Raw genomic sequence first — 19,716 nt, 5'->3', positions numbered from 1 at the left:
GTTGATATATTGATTTTAACTATTTTGGATTTATATTTTTTTTTGTACAACAATTGGATAGTTTAATACATATCGATGGAAGGCAAACGGGCAACAAGCTGCGCCACTAGCCCTTTCTAGATGGCAAAACCAATTCTTTTGAAAACAACATTTGTGGATGTAGGAGATATGACATTAGAATGCATGACCCGTTGGACTCTATTGAGGAGCTCCACCGCCTCTGGTGCGAGAAACCCAAATGTATCGAATGCAAAAGGTACAAACACATGTTGATTTTCTATACATGCATTCTCGTGCTTTACCACTTTGCACGCAGAGGCTTTCAAAGCGGCATGCCCTGCTGTGAAACTCCCGCTCCCCAAACCAACGAGAGGAGAGACCCCAGTAAGATCCACGCACGCATGCTTCCCTCCTATCCATCCAAAGACCAAAATGTCAGCCGGTCTAAGTGTGGACCTACCATCCTGCGGGTCCGTCAAAAAGTTCATTGGCGCTTCTTTCTTCACAGAAATACCAGCACGCCGACAGTCATCAAAGAGAACATCCCGAACCATATCATGGTGGTGGTGGGTTGGTAGTTGGTAGTTGGTACAGTGTAGGTTTACACAACCACCTGAGTCACTCAACCAATTTAAGGGCTCTAAGAGAACCAAAAATATGGGGCTCTTTGGCCTTTACTATACTTAACGTTATAAACCCTCATCTTTTATCCAATCTTAGGACCGATAATAATAAACTAAAAAATTTATAAATGGCAAAGTTATTTTTTTTTATGTATATGTTTTTTTGTGAATCACCAAGACAAAGTTTTATTAATATTGGGTTAAGGTTGGAGAATATGGGGCCCTTTAGAATTAAGGCCCTAAGCCATAGTTTAGAAAAATATAAGGTTGAGCCGTCTTCCAGCAATATATATATATATATATATATATATATATATATATATATATATATATATATATATATATATATATATAAACCTATTGTTCAATTATTTTCAGTTTTTATATTCCTCCATTCATCATTCTTACGTATTTATGTTAAAGTACACTGTGTAATGTTCATCTCTCAAACTAAATAATGGTTGCAAAAAGAAATTCCTCCTCAACCCTTTTGCCACAATGCTAATAGGATGATAATGGTTGATTCAATCCCCAACCACAAAACCCGTCCTTTTCAAAAATTCATCATCCGATCCACCGGAATCACACCTCAGCTTCACCATTCCACCGAAACTGTACACAAAGCAACCTTTCTCACTTTGAACTTCCAATCGAATTACATGATCACCATTAACCAAATAGAAATATGGATTCCAGGTAACGGAGGAATTGCTGATTTCGGTACTTTTTTTTTTGGAATCCTAAGTCGAGTTGGACTTGGAGACCAAGTAAACTTGGGGCTTAAGCAAATTGGTGTAAGTTTCCTAATCTTATTCTACAAGTTGGTAGTCTAGGAATATATATATATATATATATATATATATATATATATATATATATATATATATATATATATATATATATATATAGAGTCAACATCAAATAAGAAGGAAATTTTTGGTAGGAAGGTAAGAAGTTTTTTTTCTACATATTTTTTTCGCGAACAAACAAAATGAATCATTAGATGATTCATTTGTAAGATGATTCACAAGAAAAAATTCTCAAAAAAAACATCTCGATGATTCATTTATACAATGATTTTGTTGTTATTCACTAAAATTGTTATAAAATTGAATTTTTTCTTAATTTACTTAAAAATGAATCATAAAGATGTTTTTTTGGGAATTTTTTCTTGTGAATCATCTTACAAATGAATCATCTAGTGATTCATTTATTTTGTTCGTCAAAAAAATATATAGAAAAAAAACTTCTTACCTTCCCACCAAAAATTTCCTTCTTACCGGATCTATATCCTATATATATATATATATATATATATATATATATATATATATATATATATATATATATATATATACACCAAGGCATGAGACTATGCAAAAAAATGTTATTGAGTTTTGAGTTATATTTTCTCAATAAAATTGGAGAGTTATTCCACTTTGTTTTGTGTTATTTGATTAGAATTGGTATCAGAGCTTTGCTTTAAAATCAAAGCAAACTTACCTGCTGAACAAGGTGGTCAACATGGCAGGAGGTGAAGGGGCTTCAGGCAGTGCTCCGGTGAGGGAGAAGGAAATCAAAGCCACTTCAGCACAATGTCCCATGCTCAATTCAACCAATTACACCGTATGGGCACTATGAATGAAGGTAGTGTTACGGATTCACAAGGCATGGACAGTAATCGATCCAGGAACAGAGAAGAATGAGGAAAAGGATTACTTGCAATGGGTTTGATTTATCAGGCAATTCCAGAATCTCTAATTATGCAAATTGGAGATGTTGAATCCTCAAAGGCACTATGGGATGCGATTAAAGCTCGTCGCGTTGGGGCTGAATGGGTCAAGGAAGCAATGCTACAAGCCCTAACCGCCAAATTCGATCGACTTAGGAGTCGGAGTCAATTGATGCATACGCCGCAAAGCAGTCAGGGATTGCTTCAAAATCAGTAGCTTTAGGAGAGGTTATTGACGAAACGAAGTTAGTAAAGAAGTTTCTCAAAACCTTGCCTCGATCGAAGTTCATACACATCGTCGCCTCTTTGGAACAGGTACTCGACTTGAAATATGTAGGATTCGAAGTTGTAGTCGGTCGATTGAAGGCCTACGAGGAAAGAATAAGGGAAAAGGATGCCGATGGGAATGATCAATCGAGGGTGCTATTTGTGAAATCGACTTCTAGAGGAGGTGGCTCGTCGTCTGGTGGGGGTAGCTCGTCGGGAACGAAGGGAAACTGGAAAGGATCGAGTGAGTCATCCGGGTTGAATCAAGTGAATAGGTCACACGAGTCGAATAAAACCAAATCAGCCCAAGGACAAAAACCCAATAACAATACTAATAGATCCAACAACCATCCCAATAACAATTATGACCCAAATAAAAATAAAAACAAGAAGGACCGGTCCAAAATTATTTGTTACCCGTGCGATAAATCGGGCCACTTCGCGTCTCAATGTCTGGATTGAATTAAAAAATTACAAGAAATTAATTTTGCCGAATATGACAATACCGACGAGACCGTATTTTTACACGAGACCGTATTTTTAAATGAAGATAAGGTGATACCGTCTTGATACGACTCACAAGATAACGATGTGTGGTATTTGGATAACGGGGCAAGCAATCACATGACGGGAAACCGGTCATTTTTCTCCGAACTTGATGAAGGCATAACCGGGAGTGTTAAATTTGGAGATAATTCATGTGTAAAAATCAAGGGAAAATATGTTATACTTTTCCAATGCAAGAGGGGTCAACAAAGGCTGATGACGGAGATTTACTACATACCGGATCTCAAGAACAATATTATTAGTCTCGGACATGCAACCGAAGTCGGGTGTGATATTCGAATGAAAGACAACTATTTGAACATGTACGATACCGATAATTGCTTATTAATGAAAGTACAAAGAACTCCAAACCGTCTTTATAAAATAAAGTTACAAATTGGAGCACCTATTTTCCTTCATTCGAGACTAAGTGAAGATACATGCAGATGGCATGCGAGACTCGGGCACATCTATTTCGAGTCAATGAAAAGGATGTCCAAGAAAGGTTTAGTCAAAAGGTTACCCAATTTTGATCATGAGAATCAATTGTGTGAGTCTTGCCTGGTGGGCAAGCAAACAAGAAAGTCATTCCCGACTATGACACCATACAAAGCAAAACGACCATTGGAACTAGTTCATGGTGATTTATGCGGTTCGATCACGCCGGAAACCAAGGGTCAAAAACGGTATATTTTTACACCAGTTGATGATTTCACGATTTATGTCGATTTATCTCATGAAAGAAAAGAGTGAGCCGTTTACACACTTCAAAAAATTCAAAGCTTTGGTGGAGAATGAAATTGGAAATCCTTTGAAGGTGTTTAGAAGAGATCGAGGAGGTGAGTTTACTTCTCTCGAGTTTAATTCTTTTTGTGATCAAAACGGAGTCAAACACCACCTTACCGCCCCATACTCTCCACAACAAAATGGAATTGTGGAGCGTAGAAACCGAACACTTATGGACATGACATGAAGTATAATGAAGGCAATGCATGTTCCAAACTACTTATGGGGAGAAGCGGTAAATCACTCTACAAATCTAATCAATCGCGTTTACACAAGAGTCATTGGTGATACAACTCCATACGAAAAGTTGTAGAAAAGAAAACCGAATTTAGAAAATGTTCGTATATTTGGGTGTCTAGCACATGCAAAAGTTGAACCGGTTAATCTAAAGAAGTTGGATGCAAGATCAAGACCACTAGTGCATGTTGGTTCCGAACCGGGTATGAAAGCTTATCAGTTATTTAACTCGGTGACAAAAATAATAATCGTGAGTCGAGATGTTATTTTTAATGAAACCAAAGGGTGGGATTGGATGAAAGAAGCAGGAACCAACAATGAAGAACCGGGCTCATTCATAATACCATGGGACTACCCAGAAGGCGAGATGAACAACAATCAAGGAAACGAGGTAAACAATGACCCAATGGAACCGATTGAATCGGATCATGAGATTGGAGATGGAGCGGAAGTACAAGATAATAAACAACCAAGTCTGGTCAATAATAATGTTCAACAAGGAGCTGCAAATCAAAGGCCCTTGTGAACAGGAATACCTCCAAGACGATTTCAAGATAATGAGCTTGATCTTGATAATCTCGAAGAACTTCTTCTAACAACCAATGACGAGCCGGTATCGATTGAAGAAGCGAAGAAAGAACCAGAGTGGGTCAATGGAAGATTCATTAAACTGCGAAACATTACCTTGCCAGAATGTAATGTGCTTCCAATGCCAATAAAAAGTAACCCATCCAATTGTATTTAACATCCAAAAAACTGCTAAAGAAAATGCGTCCCAAGCCGAAATATCACAAGTACCGCCTCGTCCTGGTCCATCACAAGGAATTAGACTAAAGTGTGGAACAACCATGCGGGACCATTTCATCTCATTCCTCTTCACCATAAATAGCTCCATCCAAGCCTACGACAGCTTATTTCCGATCTCTCCCAACCCCGAAGTCAGACCAGTCTGAGCCGAACTGAGACAATGAACGGCGAATCTCAACCTTTTTTGTTTCATCCTCTCTGGGCATCTAGATGGAGAAAGAATGGAAGAGTGTATCCGGGCCATGATCCGATCCATATTTTATCATTCTGCTCATGAGCGTAATGGCATAAGTCTGCGTCGGGAGAACATTGCAAAAACGCCAGTGGAATCTAAAATTGTTTAGACTCAACTTTGTTCTTCGACTTCACTTTGTCTTCGTTTAGTCCAGTTCAAAGTTTAGTGCAACCATAGGACAATGGCTTTGCGGAACCGTTTCACCTAATCGATCATGGTGAAGTCAGCAATGGATTCGGCGGATCATCCACGTCACAAATTGGATGGCAGGCCCAATTCTGACTAGTTCTCTGCACTACTTTTCTGCAGTTCCACGCCTCTCGTTCCTCTTCCCCTATTTGACAACCGTATCTCGATCGGATGATTCTATGAAACCCCCTTTAACTAAGAGAGAGAAAGGCGAAGGGAAGTTCGGAAAATCCTAGCAGACGAGACTATCAACATAGGAGAATAAGAGGTTAGCAACGTACGAACGTTTTCCCTCGTTTTATGACCATCTTTCTTAAGCAAAATAGTAGCTTAGCTCTCATAGTAATTAATAGCTCGAGGCTTCATTTCTTCTATTATAGAATAGAAATCTATAAATGGAGGAGTAGGCTGACAAGCGGTCCTATTTCAGCAGCTTTACTCAATGCATTATCCAGATCTCGAATCATTGGAATTAGCTTGCTTTCCCTTCTATTGTATAAGAAGTCTTCTGTCTTTGAAACTATGAATCTTTCATCTCTTCTCCTCCCGCGATAAGGACGTGTCTAAGGATGCTACTTCGGGCGAGCGGGCTTCTTTCTATGGGGGCGCGCATCACTTTCGACGTGCTTTACTTTACCGACAGATGCATGAGTCGGAACGTAATAGCTAGGCACGTCGTGAGAGGAGAATAAGCAAAATCTATTGCATAATTCAAGTAAAAGTGAACATCTCACCAAGGTTTAAAAAGGCGGAAACGGGCCTCGAGGCTTATGCCCTTAGCCTCACAAGGCGTAAGCCTCATAGGTTTATTAATAAATAATTATATAAAATTATATATCTCATAAAAAAACATAATTTTATATCTAAATGAGATATATGACAAGTCAGTAGCATAAAAGTGAAGCACAAAATCCTTAAATGTCAATAGCACAAAAGTCTTAAAGGCATGGAACCTAAATCCTTAAATGTCAACAGCACAAAAGTGAAAAGCCTAGCACAAAAGTCTTAAAGGCATGGAGCCCAAATTCAAAAATTATAAAAGCAATCATTTTCTGGCTCATCGTTCTCATGATAGATGTCATCTTCATCAACCAAATTTAGTCCATCATCGTCATCTTCATTAACCGAATTCACTTCAGCATTTTTCCGCTTCTTGGATGAAGAACTTTCACCTCTCTCCCCAATTGCCCTACAAACTACATCAATTTCATCTTCCTCATTGTAACATCCCAAATTTCAAGTCCAAAAATTTCATTTTAATTAACGGATTATAAAACATTCATAAGAAAACTGCGTAACAATATATCATTTTGTGAATCAATGTATCATGTCTGAAAACCCAAAACATATAATAGCAACATGTCAGAGTAAAATCCCAGAATATCTCAAGTGCGGAAATCAATGCGTGTGTGTACGATGTGCCGCTACCGCGCCAGCTCTTTCCCCTTCGCTGAAGAGGTACCTGAAACCAAAATTGTAAACTGTAAGCACGAAGCTTAGTGAGTTCCCCCATCGTATCGCATACCATACAATCACATAACATACATATACTGTCAGGCATATCTGGGTGCCCGACCTACCCCTTCGGTCCTCTCGACCGGATACCGCCTAGCATATCCGGGTGCTGGCCTCCCCTTCGGTCCTCTCGACCGGATACTGCCTAGCATATCTGGGTGCTGACTTCCCCTTCGGTCCTCTCGACCGGATACTGGGGACTATTTCACCCCACCACTACTACCACATAACATGTAACACATAATCATATTCCATCTAGCATGACTGGGTATGACTACCCCCTTCGGCCCTATCGACCGGGAATCTTGGGGACTATCTCCCCTACTGCTAACATCATATCATACTAGCACATAACATAACAGGTAGTAGCAAACCTAGATGAATATCACAAAGACAATCATCAATCATAAAACTCCTACTGGTGGGCCGACATTGTGGCCGTAGACCCACCGCTACTGGAAGGTAACTCACCTCAAACGAGTAGCTGCTGATAATCTGTGCGGGGAATCCCTGACTGCTGCTGCTCCAGAAATCCTCCGGCTATAATCCCCACAAAACACTTAATCAGAATCTGATATCTACCCCTTAGGGTAAAATGACTATTTTACCCCACACCAAGTCCAAGTCAAAGTCAAAGTCAACTTCCAGTTGACCCGGCTCGTCGAGTTGGGTCGTCAACTCGTCGAGTCCCTATTTCTTTAACTGTCCTCATCCACGTCCCTACTCGTCGAGTTTAGCAACGACTCGACGAGTTCTCCTTCTAACACAACCTCGGATGAACCTTCTTCCGACTCGCCGAGTGGTATGAACACTCGTCGAGTCCATCTTCATCCTAAGAACACGTCCTGTCCTCGACTCGCCGAGTTGTATGAACAACTCGTTGAGTTCATCTTCAAGAGTTGGGAGATTGCCTTGGACTCGCCGAGTCTGCTCGTGCACTCGTCGAGTCCTATGAACTCCGGGACTATGGCTTATCCCAATACGTTTGGGTCACTCCCTTGGACCCTCTAAAACCTTTCTTTCACTCAACTGGTTCCCATGAACCATAACAGAAAAAGGGGAGTCTAACCTTGGACTTGCCGAGTCCCAAGAACGACTCGCCGAGTCGATGCAGTCCAAGTCTTATTTCTTCGATTTCTGGAGTGCAACACTTGTCCAAATGATAGATCTAGGTCCCTAAACTCAATCTAGCACGTAAAGTTACAAACTTTACGTGCATGCATGGGACTTTGAGCCTAAAATGCCCAAAAAGAAGCTCTTAAGATGCATGGGACCTTCCATGGGTGCAAAAGCAACCCCCAACTGCCTTGTGAACCTTCCATGGACCTAGATCCGAAGCCTCAACCCCCAACCATGCTTGCAATCATGGTTGGCTATCAAGAATGACTTATAAAAGCCCTAAATCTCCCCAAAAAGGGATCTAAGGAACAAGCAAGGTATAGACTTTATACCTTCTGAGAACAGCAAATGATGCACCAAACTCGAATCCCTCAGTCTCCTCTTGATCCTTCTATGCTCTTCCTTCTTCCTTGTGATCAAAATCCACCAAAATCACTCAAAAGCCTTGAATCTTGCACCAAAACACTTAGGGTTTGCTAGGGAGGGTTTCTGGGAGCAATAGGGACGAGTGGGGGCTGAATGAGATGATTAAATAGGGTGCAAACCCTCAGATTAGGGTTTTTGTCCAAACAGAGCCTACTCGTCGAGTCCAGGATCCGACTCGACGAGTCCCATACTTAAACCCCGCGTTCTATCCCGCTTCTACTCGGCGAGTTGGGCCATCAACTCGCCGAGTCCCAGGCCAAAAATGTAAAATTACATAAATGAAATACATACCAGGAACCAGGTGCTACACTCATACTCATCACTCGGGTCGGCTATCTACTCATCATCAGACAACACCTCATCAACAACTAATGGATCATCAGACTCTTTTAGGTTAGTCTTCCTGATAAACTTTTGCTTCAATTTCTTATTGTACATGATGTACACCACGTTATTCATCCTATCGGTGCTCAAGCGGTTTCTTCTTTTTGTATGAACTTGATTAAACGTACTCCAGTTACGTTCACATGCCGATGTCGAACAAGTAAGACCCAATATCTTCGTCGCAAAGGCATGTAGTTCTGGAACTTCATCTCCATAATGGCCCCACCATGTGACTATATAAGTTAAATGAATAAATAAATTAGTAAATAATTATAATTATACAAAGTAATAAAATAGAATAATTATAACTTATAAGTTAGAACTATTTATTAGTTACCAAGGACACGCTTTATATATGAATTCAAAGAAGCTCTACATCCAAACATTCCTTTTTTGTATTTGTAGTCATCGAGTTGAGCTTCAATCTTCATATAAATATCATTACTCTTAATTAATATGTCCATGCCATTGTACAATCCTCTCTTAATTTCTGGATGCTGGGAAACGTTAGGACTCCATCTAAATTGAGAATTCAAGTAGTAGGCAGCCGCATGCAAATCCCGATGCATTTGATGTTCCCATTTTTCATCAATGATATCCCAAATCTCTTTATAAGAAGAGACTTCATTATCAAAGTTCTTTGCAATTTTTTCTTTGCACTCGTCCATCGCACCGTAAATTAAAGCCATAGCCGGTGATTGATCACTATCAACAATCCTCAACACTTCAACAAGTGGCTTTGTGGTTTTAAGAGAATACACCACACTAGGCCAAAAACTTCTCTCGTCCATGATTATTTTCTTCATCTCTTTTCCATCAGCTTTCATTGCCCAATTACAACTCCCCCATTCTGTTGAAACAAACATCTGTTGTAATGGTTCTTTCAATTCATAGATGCTTTGTATAGTCAAAAATGTTGTGGCAAATCTCGTGGATGTTGGTCTAAGAATATCTTTTTTTAAATACTTTCTAGCTAAACTCAATACCCATTGATGGTTGTAAATGAAGTTACTAACCTTTTTTGCTTTGATTAAGGCATTTTTTTGTTGTGTCAAGTCCCCAATTTTCTCAAGCATCAGGTCGATACAATGAGAAACACATGGGGTCCAATACAAACTCTTTCTTTTCTCCATCAGCAATGTTCCAACGGCTTTGTACACACTCGCATTATCAGTCACCAAGTGAATAACAACATCTTCACCGATTTCTTCAATTACTCCATCAAGCAACTCGAACAATTTTTGGGTATTCTTGATACAATCTGATGCATCAACTATCTTTAAGAAAAATGTACCATATTGATTGTTCACTAAAAAGTTGATCAAGCTTCTATTTCTCATATCTGACCATCCATCTGATAACAATGAAACTCTGGTAGTCTTCCATGTTGCTTTTATCTCGTCCACAGTTGCGGTTGTTGTTTTGACTTCTCTTGTAGGATCCAATTTCTCAACTCGTACATGGTAGGAGGTTTCAATCCTTGGCCATAGTTACCAACCAAACGTAGCATACTAACAAATGAAGGACTATTTGCTACATTAAACGGGATCCCATTCTCATAAAAGAATCTCATGATGTCTAAGCAAACCTTGTTTTGTTGCTCTCTATTCGTGGCCGATGTCATCTTTTCACCCGATATTGGTCATTCATCTTCTCCTGGGGTATCCAAAAATCGATCCATTGGGCCTCTAATACCCATTTGGACACTTGGACAACAGTTTCCACGTCCTGATGTGTTGACACCCACACTCCCATTTACACCTCCACTACCTACAAAGTATGCTCCACCATTAATGGCCTCCTCAAAATTCCGTTGGTATTTGAATTTTGAACTTTCAAACTATTTCAAGAATTGCTTCATCTCATATTTCACTTCCTGAGGCACCATAGGACAAGGTGCTGAATTTTTGTGTGTGCCAGCAAGATGGGCTTTCAACCTTTGTACTCCTCCGGTGATAACTTTACCACAGAACTTGCACTTTAGATATTTATACCCTTTCTTTGCGCCCTCTGTCGGCACCTCATGTTCAACGCCATACTTCCAAGCTGGATCTGTTCGTGATCCCTTAGTAGCCATCTTAAATCTTGAAGCCTTTCGTTTGCTAGAGAGAATTTAAGAGGGTACGATGGTGAGAGAGAAAAGAGACGATGGCGGCTGATTAGGTTAAAAAGGGTTTACAAAGTTTATAAATATGTATAGAAAAATAGGTTAGAATCGAAGAGTCACTGTCAACAAGTGAATAAAAAACAAAAAAGTCAATAAAGTAATAAAAAAAGTCTAAATAAAAGTCAAAATGTCAATAAAAAGTTGTGTCTGATGAATGTTAAGCCTCGACGCCTCGCCTCAATGCCTCACGCCGCCTCACTCCGGTGAGGCTTAAGCCTCATTTTGGCCATTTGAGGCTTAGGATTTGAGGCTTTTTTCCCCTGCCTCAGCCGAGGCTAGCCTCGAGGCTTACGCCTCAAAACGCCTTTTTAAACCATGCATCTCACTAATAAAAATCATCATCACGAGCAGTAGCTGAAACTGCTAGTCGATCTACCAGATTATAACCACTACAGACAGGCGCTAGTTATTCTCTCGACTGAGTATATTTATCTACGACATTTGGCGTAAGATTCTACTCTTTTGGGCCTTTCTAGGAGCATTACGATCTGCAGGTCAAATGGTCCCTTATGAAGTCTCTATGCGGAAATCAATTCGATAAACAAAAATAATACTTGGACTCTTGTGAACAAGCCTATGGGGGTGAAGCCAATCAGACTCAAATGGGTGTTCAAGTTAAAGAAAAATACAAACATCACCATTAATAAATATAAGGCAAGGTTGGTTGCTAAAGGTTACGTGCAACAACCCGGTATTGATTTTCAAGAAGTATTTGCTCCGGTAGCTCGAATCGAAACCATCCGGTTTCTTATAGCCTTAGTTGCTACAAATGGGTAGGAGCTACACCACTTAGATGTTAAAACGGCGTTCCTACATGGAGAATTGAAAGAAACTGTTTACGTATCGCAACCGGAAGGCTATATAAAGAAAGGTAACGAGCATAAAGTGTATCGCCTTACTAAAGTACTATATGGTCTAAGACAAGCACCTCGAGCATGGAACACGAAGCTTGACGGGATTTTGAAGAGTATAAAATTTCAAAAGTGCATGAAAGAACCATCGATATACCAGAAAAGTGAAGGATCTAACTTGCTAATTTTAGCAATTTATGTTGATTTATTTGTCACATGTACAAATTTGAGCATGATCAAGAGGTTCAAATTAGAGATGTCCAAGAACTTTGAGATGTCAGATCTTGGAAGATTGACTTATTACCTTGGCATTGAAGTTAAGCAAAAGGAATCGAGGATTATTATAAACCAAGAAGCATATGCTTAACGCATTCTAAAAGAAGCCGGTTTACTTGATTGCAATCCGACCCACATTCCAATGGAACCAGGAAATAAACTGTCAAAGGCCGAAGATGAACCCGAAATTGACCCGACACAATATCGAAAGGTGGTAGGATGCCTTAGATATCTCTTGCAAACAAGACCCGATATGGCATATGCGGTTGGAGTTGTTAGCGGATACCTGCAAAGTCCAAGAGAATCACATGACGATGCAATCAAACATATCCTAAGGTACTTACGGGGAACAACGGGATACGGAATCAAGTATAAGAGAACATGACAAAGGCGGCTTATTGGTTATAGTGATAGTAGTCACAATGTTGACCCGGATGACAGAAAAAGCACAACCGGTCACATTTTCTACTACGGGTCATCTCCGATAACATGGTGTTCGCAAAAGCAAGATATCGTTGCTTTATCATCTTGCGAGGCGGAGTTCATGGCAACCACGGCGACCACATGTCAAGCAATATGGCTTCAAGATTTGCTCAGAGAAATCATGAACAAAGCGCAAGAGAAAGTGGTTCTTAGAGTTGATAACAAGTCGGCTATCGAACTAACGAAGAATCCTGTTTTTCATGGAAGGAGTAAACACATTCACATGAGGTTTCACTTTATTCGTCATTGTGTTGAAAACAAACAAATGGAGGTGGAGTTCATTCCCGGTGAAGAACAAAATGCGGACATTCTTACGAAACCGCTAGCTCGAACCAAGTTCAAGGAAATACGGAGCTTCATCGGGATCGAAGAAGTCTCTAAAAGAACTTAGAGATTCGGGGGTGATTGTTGGAATCTTAAGTCGAGTAGGACTTAGAGACCAAGTAAACTTGGGGCTTAAGCAAGTTGGTTTAAGTTTCCTAATCTTATTCTACAAGTTGGTAGTCTAGGAATATATATATATATATATATATATATATATATATATATATATATATATATATATATATACACACACCGAGGCATGAGACGCAGAAAAACGTTATTGAGTTTTTGAGTTATATTTTATCAATAAAATTGGAGAGTTATTCCACTTTGTTTTGTGTTATTTGATTAGATTTTTCTCTTCCTTGGTGTACAAGAAGTGAATCAGGAAGATTGTACGAATCTAACAAAGTAGTCCTGTGCAATGGTTTTGAATATGAGTCGAAAGGTTGCAAATACAGGGGAATTTGAACCAGGGTTAAGGAACTTTTGGGATGGTGTTGGCAGTGTGTGAAAGGGCTAAAGTTGAGTCATTGGATTCCTGGGAAAGAGAAACTAAATGGGAATTGAAATCCTTCGGAATTGGAGTTATCCATTCCGAAAGTGAATTTAATTAGTCGCAAAACGGACCGTACATGATAGCATGAAGTGAAGTATATTCAGGCCAATCATCTGAAAAATGTTAAATTCAAAAGAATTAATTGAAATTGTAAATCCTAACTTATTAAACGAAAATAACTCTAACATTAGATAACTGTTAACAAACATCCCAAACAAAAAAAAAATTAAAATTAAAACTATCTTTCTACGAAACTTTTTTCGAGGGGCAGGTGGGGACATGGGGCCACCCCTTCTAATGGACTTGTTCAAAATAACTTAAAAGTCATGAATTTATATCTTACACTTATTTATTTTTAGTGAATTGTCAAATGTGTGCCAATAGAAACATATTTTATCAAATGAGATTTTTAAAAATGGTACCCTGAAACTTGAATTGTTTCCATCCTACGAGTTATCGGGAGATCAAGGTTAATTTTGTCATTTGAGCTCCATTGTTCTGAAACTGATAAGAAAGTATCTGTATCAACAAAAGAAAGGTAAAGATTTCTTGAACTTTTATTTTAGGTTTTTTATTCAAAAAATCATACCTGGAGTCGTTATAGGAATAGCCCGGCCATTAAGTGTTGCTTTTGAATTTGAAGTTGTCCAATACGGTATTCTAAAATTTAAGGTGGATGAAGCTCCTTGCTATAGATAAAATGATAAAAATAATAATTAATTACCAAAAATATAATGTATTTTATAAAGAAATGTGATGTTATGTGTACCTTACTACCTTCTTTGAGGAAATGGTCACTGTGACTCGAAGGTGAGGATCCCATGACACAACACAACAACACGCTCAACTTTCTGTGCAAGAAAAAGCCGCCCTGATTTCAAGTGAGCTTGATATGTACCGGATGATGTTGCCACTTCTTCAAAGTATATTGAATCGCCCATTTTCGAAAATGATTCAATCCCTAAAGAAACCATTTGAGATAATCTATCAAAGTCATATATTTTTCTCTTTTGTTACCTCATCTAAATCCGGATAAAGTAGAAATTCAAACCTGTTCCATAACAGCACCAGAAATCATTAAAGGGTGATCCCCATTTACGGAATCCAGTAGCTTTAGATGCTCCAGGAGCTAATGGAAGCATGTAAATCATAACTCCAGGTTCTTTCCCTCTTTGAATGCTCAGAAAAGCATTAGTTAGGGCTCGCTCATAGTAGTCTGCAAACGCCATTTCTTTAGTTCACCTGAACAGGTTAGAAGAGACCTGTGGACACACCAAATTAATATCATCTGAAATTTACTTTTTGCCCCCTGAAAATTGCAGAAGATGTCATTTACACCCCCCAAAATAGCAACGAAACATTTGATCATTTTCTATATTATTGGCAAATAAATACCTTTAGCATGTTATACGTGGTACAAGATTCTTCATTCTCTATCTGTAGCGTGCTTGCAAGTCTTTTTGATTCTGACCTAAGAACACAAAGAATAATTCACTAGATTAATAATCAAAATGTTATTGATTTATCATCAAAGAATTTTTTTTGATCAATCAGTATGCAAATCTATAAACTCATCGACTGATGTGCCTCCTGTAGCATACATGTGGGAAGCCTTCACGATATCCATGAAAAATATCCCAATTTCCTGGAAAAGGAAATCATATAAATAAAAGCAGCCAGATATGAAAAAGGTTAGAATTTGACTTTGTGTAGTAATGGGGGTTAGTAGGGAATAATTTTACAACCCGTATACCTTGTACAAAGGATCACCAGTAACTTCATACCGTTTTTGAGCTCCAATAACAATTGGAATATGAATATTTGCATGATAACCAGATATGTCATCAGCCTTACATGGTGGCAAATAAGATATAGATTAAAAACATGCTCATCAAAAAAGCATAAAAGTTACATCTTCTAACGATAACATAATATGTTACTGCATATGTTTCATCTGAATTACATCAATGGAATCAAAACAAACTTTTTGAGGATTGCTGAATACAATAAATAGCAACACACTTTCATTTATAATTTTATATGGTTATTATAACATCCTACTTTCAGTTTTTTCTATCACAGGTCACAACTTTGTAATTTCAATTTTTCATTAGCTTATTGTACTTTAAAAAATCTACCAATTTATATAATTATTGACATTTCAAGTGAACATGGAGCGAGTATAGTATATTAAGAAAACACTATATCGAGGAAACTTTTAAAGCTTGACTAACATCTGCTAATGTCGTAATTTTAAAGGGAGCATTCACTAATTTGATAAAAATTCAAGAAATACATTGAAGTTACATTTAGAGCTAGTAGTCAAAGAAAGCAGGGTTTATCAAAAAGATCAGCCAACCATATATGCTTCGTATCTCCCTGGATGCATATATATAAAATAGTTATAATACTCCACAACAAGAGTTCAGTCATTGTATAGTGATAACAAGAGTTCATTTATATCATTTACATACATTTTGCTATACAAATTAAAACAAAGCATGATGAAGGGAGTTTGAGCATACTGTGATAGTGTATAGTGTGTAAAGGACATCATTCAACGATAGCCAATGTCTTTCAATAGTGTATCGTGTGAGCACATTCTGCACACGTTTACCAAAATAATCAGCCATGTGTGTCACCATTTTTAGAGCTAGACTATTCCAAGCCAGAAGATACTGATCCACTAGACTAGCCATTATCTGTCAATTATAAGAACTATATGAACTAAAATCTTAATCCATGTTTATCTCATAAGTAACAATCTTTTGAACATATACCTTGTGAATGGTGTAATATGGAGCCCAAATATTTTCAATAGCTTCAAAACAATAAAAAAATTCAGATGAGTAAGCAGAGAGATACCCTGTGCCTATCTTTTCTTGATAGGCAGCAAGTGCATATTACCACTGCAGTCATCTTCTCTTTAAGAGTATTGTTTCCAATGCTAGCCCACATTTGAGCAGAGGCACTCGAGTAATGCCCTTCATTTTGATTTTAACAAGATTGAGATTTTAAACACAATATAAGACTTAAAAAATATAAGATTGAGGAAATAAAGCAAACCACCCTACAAAATGACCACGAAGCTCTTCATCTTTGGACTCCCAACCTCCATAGTGTGTACCAATGGTTGGCAAACCAGCAGTGTTCCTAAAGCTCCAAATCAATCTATCAACATCCAACATCAACAGGTATTCCAAATTGGTTTGTTGAGCTTCACCATAAATTGAATCAGGGTCCAATCTCACATCACTTAGAAGCAATTCATTCAAGAAATCCTCAGCAGCTTTTTGAGACTTACCATGTGGATTCTTGATTTTCCTATATATCATCATCCAAGTGAATTCATCTTCCTCGTTCAAAACTTTCCTAGGGAGTAAACAGGCAATAAGGTGGATTCATCATCATCCAAGTGAACTTTTGATTTTTGATAGAGTACACCTCTTCTATCCAACTCTTGTTATTTGAATGCAATAAGGTGGATCGGAAAGTATGGGATGAAAGCTGAATGGGACTGTTTGTACACACCTTGCTCATTACACAATCGTATAACAAAACCATTAGCATGATAGCCAGCATCTCCATGGACACTAAACGCTTCATTTTCCCTCAAAATTTGAATGACAACCAGACTTGTCTTCTCATTTAACTCTCCCAATGAACTTACCATTGTGGATGCTCTAAGTGGTAGGACACTTAAAAATAAACCATAATGTGCATTTCCACAAGTGTAAGGAAATGGGATCCATATATGTTCACTCCATATATGTGTACTGAGATCCATTTTTGCAACAACCAAAATTCTCCAACATGTTTTTATAGTCATCTTAAGATCATGATGGATATAGGGGTAACAAATATAAAGAAGCCTACTCGAAGATTCAACGTTGGAAGCAAGAGGTTGTGTAACAACCCGGAACTTCTATCTTGTACACTTAGTCAATACAATCAATATTCAACTTGTTTTGTCGATTTCTGGTGCTACTCAAGGGTTCATTAAGTGTTTTAAGCTTGCATTTGACCAAGGTTGAGTTTAGGAATGAGTTAGCATGTCCCATAGTGAGAAAACCGGGCCATACACACCTCTTGGAGGAGTGTACGGCCGTACACATGGGTGTGCGGCCGCACACCCACTCCTTTAGCAGCACACTCACTCTTGGGCAGCACACCCACCCTATATAAAGGGTAGACCCCTTTCCTTTCATTCCTTTAACACCTTGGCAGCACACATCATCTTTCTCTCAAGATTCTTCAACCGCAAACCCTCTCGAGGCCTCAAAAGCGTGAGTTCTCCATCACCTAGCTTAACATACAAGAAGGACCCATTGATCTAAGCCCTTAATCATCAAAGTTTCATCATGTTCTTCATCATATGAAGTTGTATGGCCGCACACCTTCATAAGGTGGCCGCACACACCTTAAAGACTCTCCAAAGTGAGAGTTTGGACTCTATTTTGCTAGTTGGACTTGGTATTGGATTTGAAACACCCGAAAATCGACATTTTGGGCATAAATGAAGAGTGTACGGCCGCAGACCCCTATGTACGGCCGCACACTCCCTTGTACGACCGCACACGCCCTCTGTACGGCCGCACACTCCTGTGTGCAACCACACACACATGCTGACCGCACACCCTGGCCGCACACACACTCTTTTGGCCGTACACCTCCCTCGTTTGATCATATAGGGTCCCGACAAGCATTTCCAAGTCTTTAGGGTGGTTTCCCGTCATGTTTAGTCATGAAACACCCAAATTCTAACACACATATGTGTTACCGGATGTTAATAGGATCCACTTGCGCAAGAAACACCAGTTGACACTCAGCATCCACACCGATCATACGCTCGAATCCTACGTCAAACAGTGAGTTCATACCCCTACATTTTCCGTGTTTTTAATGTTTTCAGGGAGGGAATACAAGCCAAATTCAAAGTATTTTATTAAGTTTTAAACTTATTAATGCAGTCCAACGATTTCCACGTTTAATAACATATTCGGATATTTTATCTCTTTTTGTAATATGTTGAGCATAAGGGAAACTACTATTTTGGAAATCTAACTTCATAGCTTTCAGAAAGGTTTTTACAAAGCAATTTTCGTACAAATTCTAATAAACTATAATGGGTATAGTTTGGGATAACCCTCTAGGCAGTCTCTACCTAATCAGATTTCATAAATGAATATATATAAACTATGGCAGATTTAGTTTATGTTATATATTTTCTCAAGAGTATAAAGTACTATTATTCAAGGATAATCAATGTTTTTATACTGTTTCTCGCTAGTAAACTAGATTATACATAATTGTGAGGCTCTACTTTAATACTGTACCCTTAGGTGTATAGTGATAAATCCTATCCCAGTATAACCAGAGTCTCCTGGAGGGAGAGCGTGAGATTTGTGAATAGATCTATTCGGGGCTGACAATCCCACACCTGAACTGCTAGCTACAGTTAGGCGGGCACGTCTGTGGTGAACAAATGTCATTTAGCTTAACGCCTGAAGAACGTTATAAAGGTCTCTCGGTCATATCAAGTATGGTTATACGACCCACAAAACAAGTATAAACTATTTTTGGTCTACGGACTCAAATCTTCATTTGTTTTATTTTGAGTAATAAAACTACTTATATATACACTAATAGTAATCAGGGATCTCTAGACTGGCATCTCTACCTCTAGTACAGATAATCGTTTTTAGGGAAAATATAGGATTTTCCCAGGATAACACTAGCATTTCTAAAACTGATGGTTTACTTTCTACCGCTAGATATTCTTTTAACACTACTTTTCGTAAGAAAATATAGGATTTTCTTGAGGAACACTTTTCAAAAAGGATTTCGAAGAAACATTTTTTCCACAAAAACTAAATGCTTATGAACTCACCAGCTTTATGTTGATATTCTTTCAAAACTGCTTGTATTCTCAGGGAATCAGTAGACAGGTACCTGCTGGATTTTGAGGAGCCGGAGCAATAAGAGTTATATTGTTATATGATTACATACTTTTGATGTTCTTAAAAACAAGTTTTAAACTGATGTAAACACTTTTTCATATTGTATTCAATGTTTGGTTGTGTTTACTATGCTTGCTATACAATTGTTGTGATACTACGCATGATGTCCTCCACCCCGGAACGTTTCTGCCAGTCTGGTTTCGGGGTGTGACAGATTGGTATCAGAGCCC

General features: G+C 38.5%; 3 protein-coding genes and 1 long non-coding RNA gene across 13 annotated transcripts; all 4 read right to left on the bottom strand.

The window, feature by feature from the left end:
* Positions 1-6,752: 6,752 nt before the first annotated feature.
* LOC145160783 (uncharacterized) lies at positions 6,753-14,763 on the bottom strand. Of its 10 annotated transcripts, none has more exons than XM_079080110.1 (5): positions 14,578-14,763; positions 14,296-14,487; positions 14,116-14,215; positions 13,949-14,024; positions 6,753-6,884 (listed from the first exon to the last, which is right to left on the bottom strand). In XM_079080110.1, the coding sequence occupies exons 2-5, from the start codon at positions 14,347-14,349 to the stop codon at positions 6,821-6,823; spliced, it is 294 nt and encodes a 97-aa protein (XP_078936236.1). In that variant the 5' UTR covers positions 14,350-14,487; positions 14,578-14,763; the 3' UTR covers positions 6,753-6,820. The 10 variants fall into 10 exon arrangements, 5 of the variants coding, with proteins under 5 accessions (XP_078936236.1, XP_078936235.1, XP_078936237.1 ...); XM_079080109.1 differs by having other exon boundaries at positions 6,756-6,884; positions 13,949-14,045; XR_013738237.1 differs by having other exon boundaries at positions 6,778-6,884; positions 13,949-14,030.
* LOC145160784 (uncharacterized) lies at positions 6,891-9,090 on the bottom strand. Its single transcript, XR_013738240.1, has 3 exons — positions 8,774-9,090; positions 8,389-8,465; positions 6,891-7,477 (listed from the first exon to the last, which is right to left on the bottom strand). It is a non-coding gene; the product is annotated as an uncharacterized LOC145160784 (long non-coding RNA).
* LOC145156184 (uncharacterized) lies at positions 9,196-11,092 on the bottom strand. Its single transcript, XM_079075661.1, has one exon. It carries the CDS (start codon positions 10,204-10,206, stop codon positions 9,196-9,198), a length of 1,011 nt encoding a protein of 336 aa, XP_078931787.1. The 5' UTR covers positions 10,207-11,092.
* Position 14,764: 1 nt separating the features above from the next.
* Positions 14,765-16,861, bottom strand: LOC145158410 (uncharacterized). Its single transcript, XM_079077315.1, has 7 exons — positions 16,609-16,861; positions 16,434-16,510; positions 16,052-16,228; positions 15,280-15,375; positions 15,098-15,171; positions 14,922-14,997; positions 14,765-14,788 (listed from the first exon to the last, which is right to left on the bottom strand). The coding sequence occupies exons 1-7, from the start codon at positions 16,859-16,861 to the stop codon at positions 14,765-14,767; spliced, it is 777 nt and encodes a 258-aa protein (XP_078933441.1).
* Positions 16,862-19,716: the final 2,855 nt, after the last annotated feature.

Source organism: Lactuca virosa, chromosome 2 (genome assembly GCF_052849685.1).
Source record: "Lactuca virosa cultivar CGN04683 chromosome 2, Lactuca_virosa_CGN04683_v6, whole genome shotgun sequence".
Classification (NCBI taxonomy): domain Eukaryota; kingdom Viridiplantae; phylum Streptophyta; class Magnoliopsida; order Asterales; family Asteraceae; genus Lactuca; species Lactuca virosa.
Note: the sequence above shows the minus strand (reverse complement) of the source record. Positions and strands in the feature narration are given on the sequence as shown.

Coding starts and splice junctions, on each gene's coding strand:
- LOC145156184 (XM_079075661.1), bottom strand. CDS start 10,206: ATGAGAAATAGAAGCTTGATCAACTTTTTAGTGAACAATCAATATGGT.
- LOC145160783 (XM_079080109.1), bottom strand. CDS start 14,349: ATGGGATCCTCACCTTCGAGTCACAGTGACCATTTCCTCAAAGAAGGT. Junction 14,216..14,295: donor TCCTCAAAGAAGGTAGTAAG/GTACACATAACA, acceptor TTTTATCTATAG/CAAGGAGCTTCATCCACCTT. Junction 14,046..14,115: donor TATTCCTATAACGACTCCAG/GTATGATTTTTT, acceptor TTGTTGATACAG/ATACTTTCTTATCAGTTTCA.
- LOC145158410 (XM_079077315.1), bottom strand. CDS start 16,861: ATGATATATAGGAAAATCAAGAATCCACATGGTAAGTCTCAAAAAGCT. Junction 15,376..16,051: donor ACACACTATACACTATCACA/GTATGCTCAAAC, acceptor CCACCATGTAAG/GCTGATGACATATCTGGTTA. Junction 14,789..14,921: donor CCACGTATAACATGCTAAAG/GTATTTATTTGC, acceptor GTGTGTCCACAG/GTCTCTTCTAACCTGTTCAG.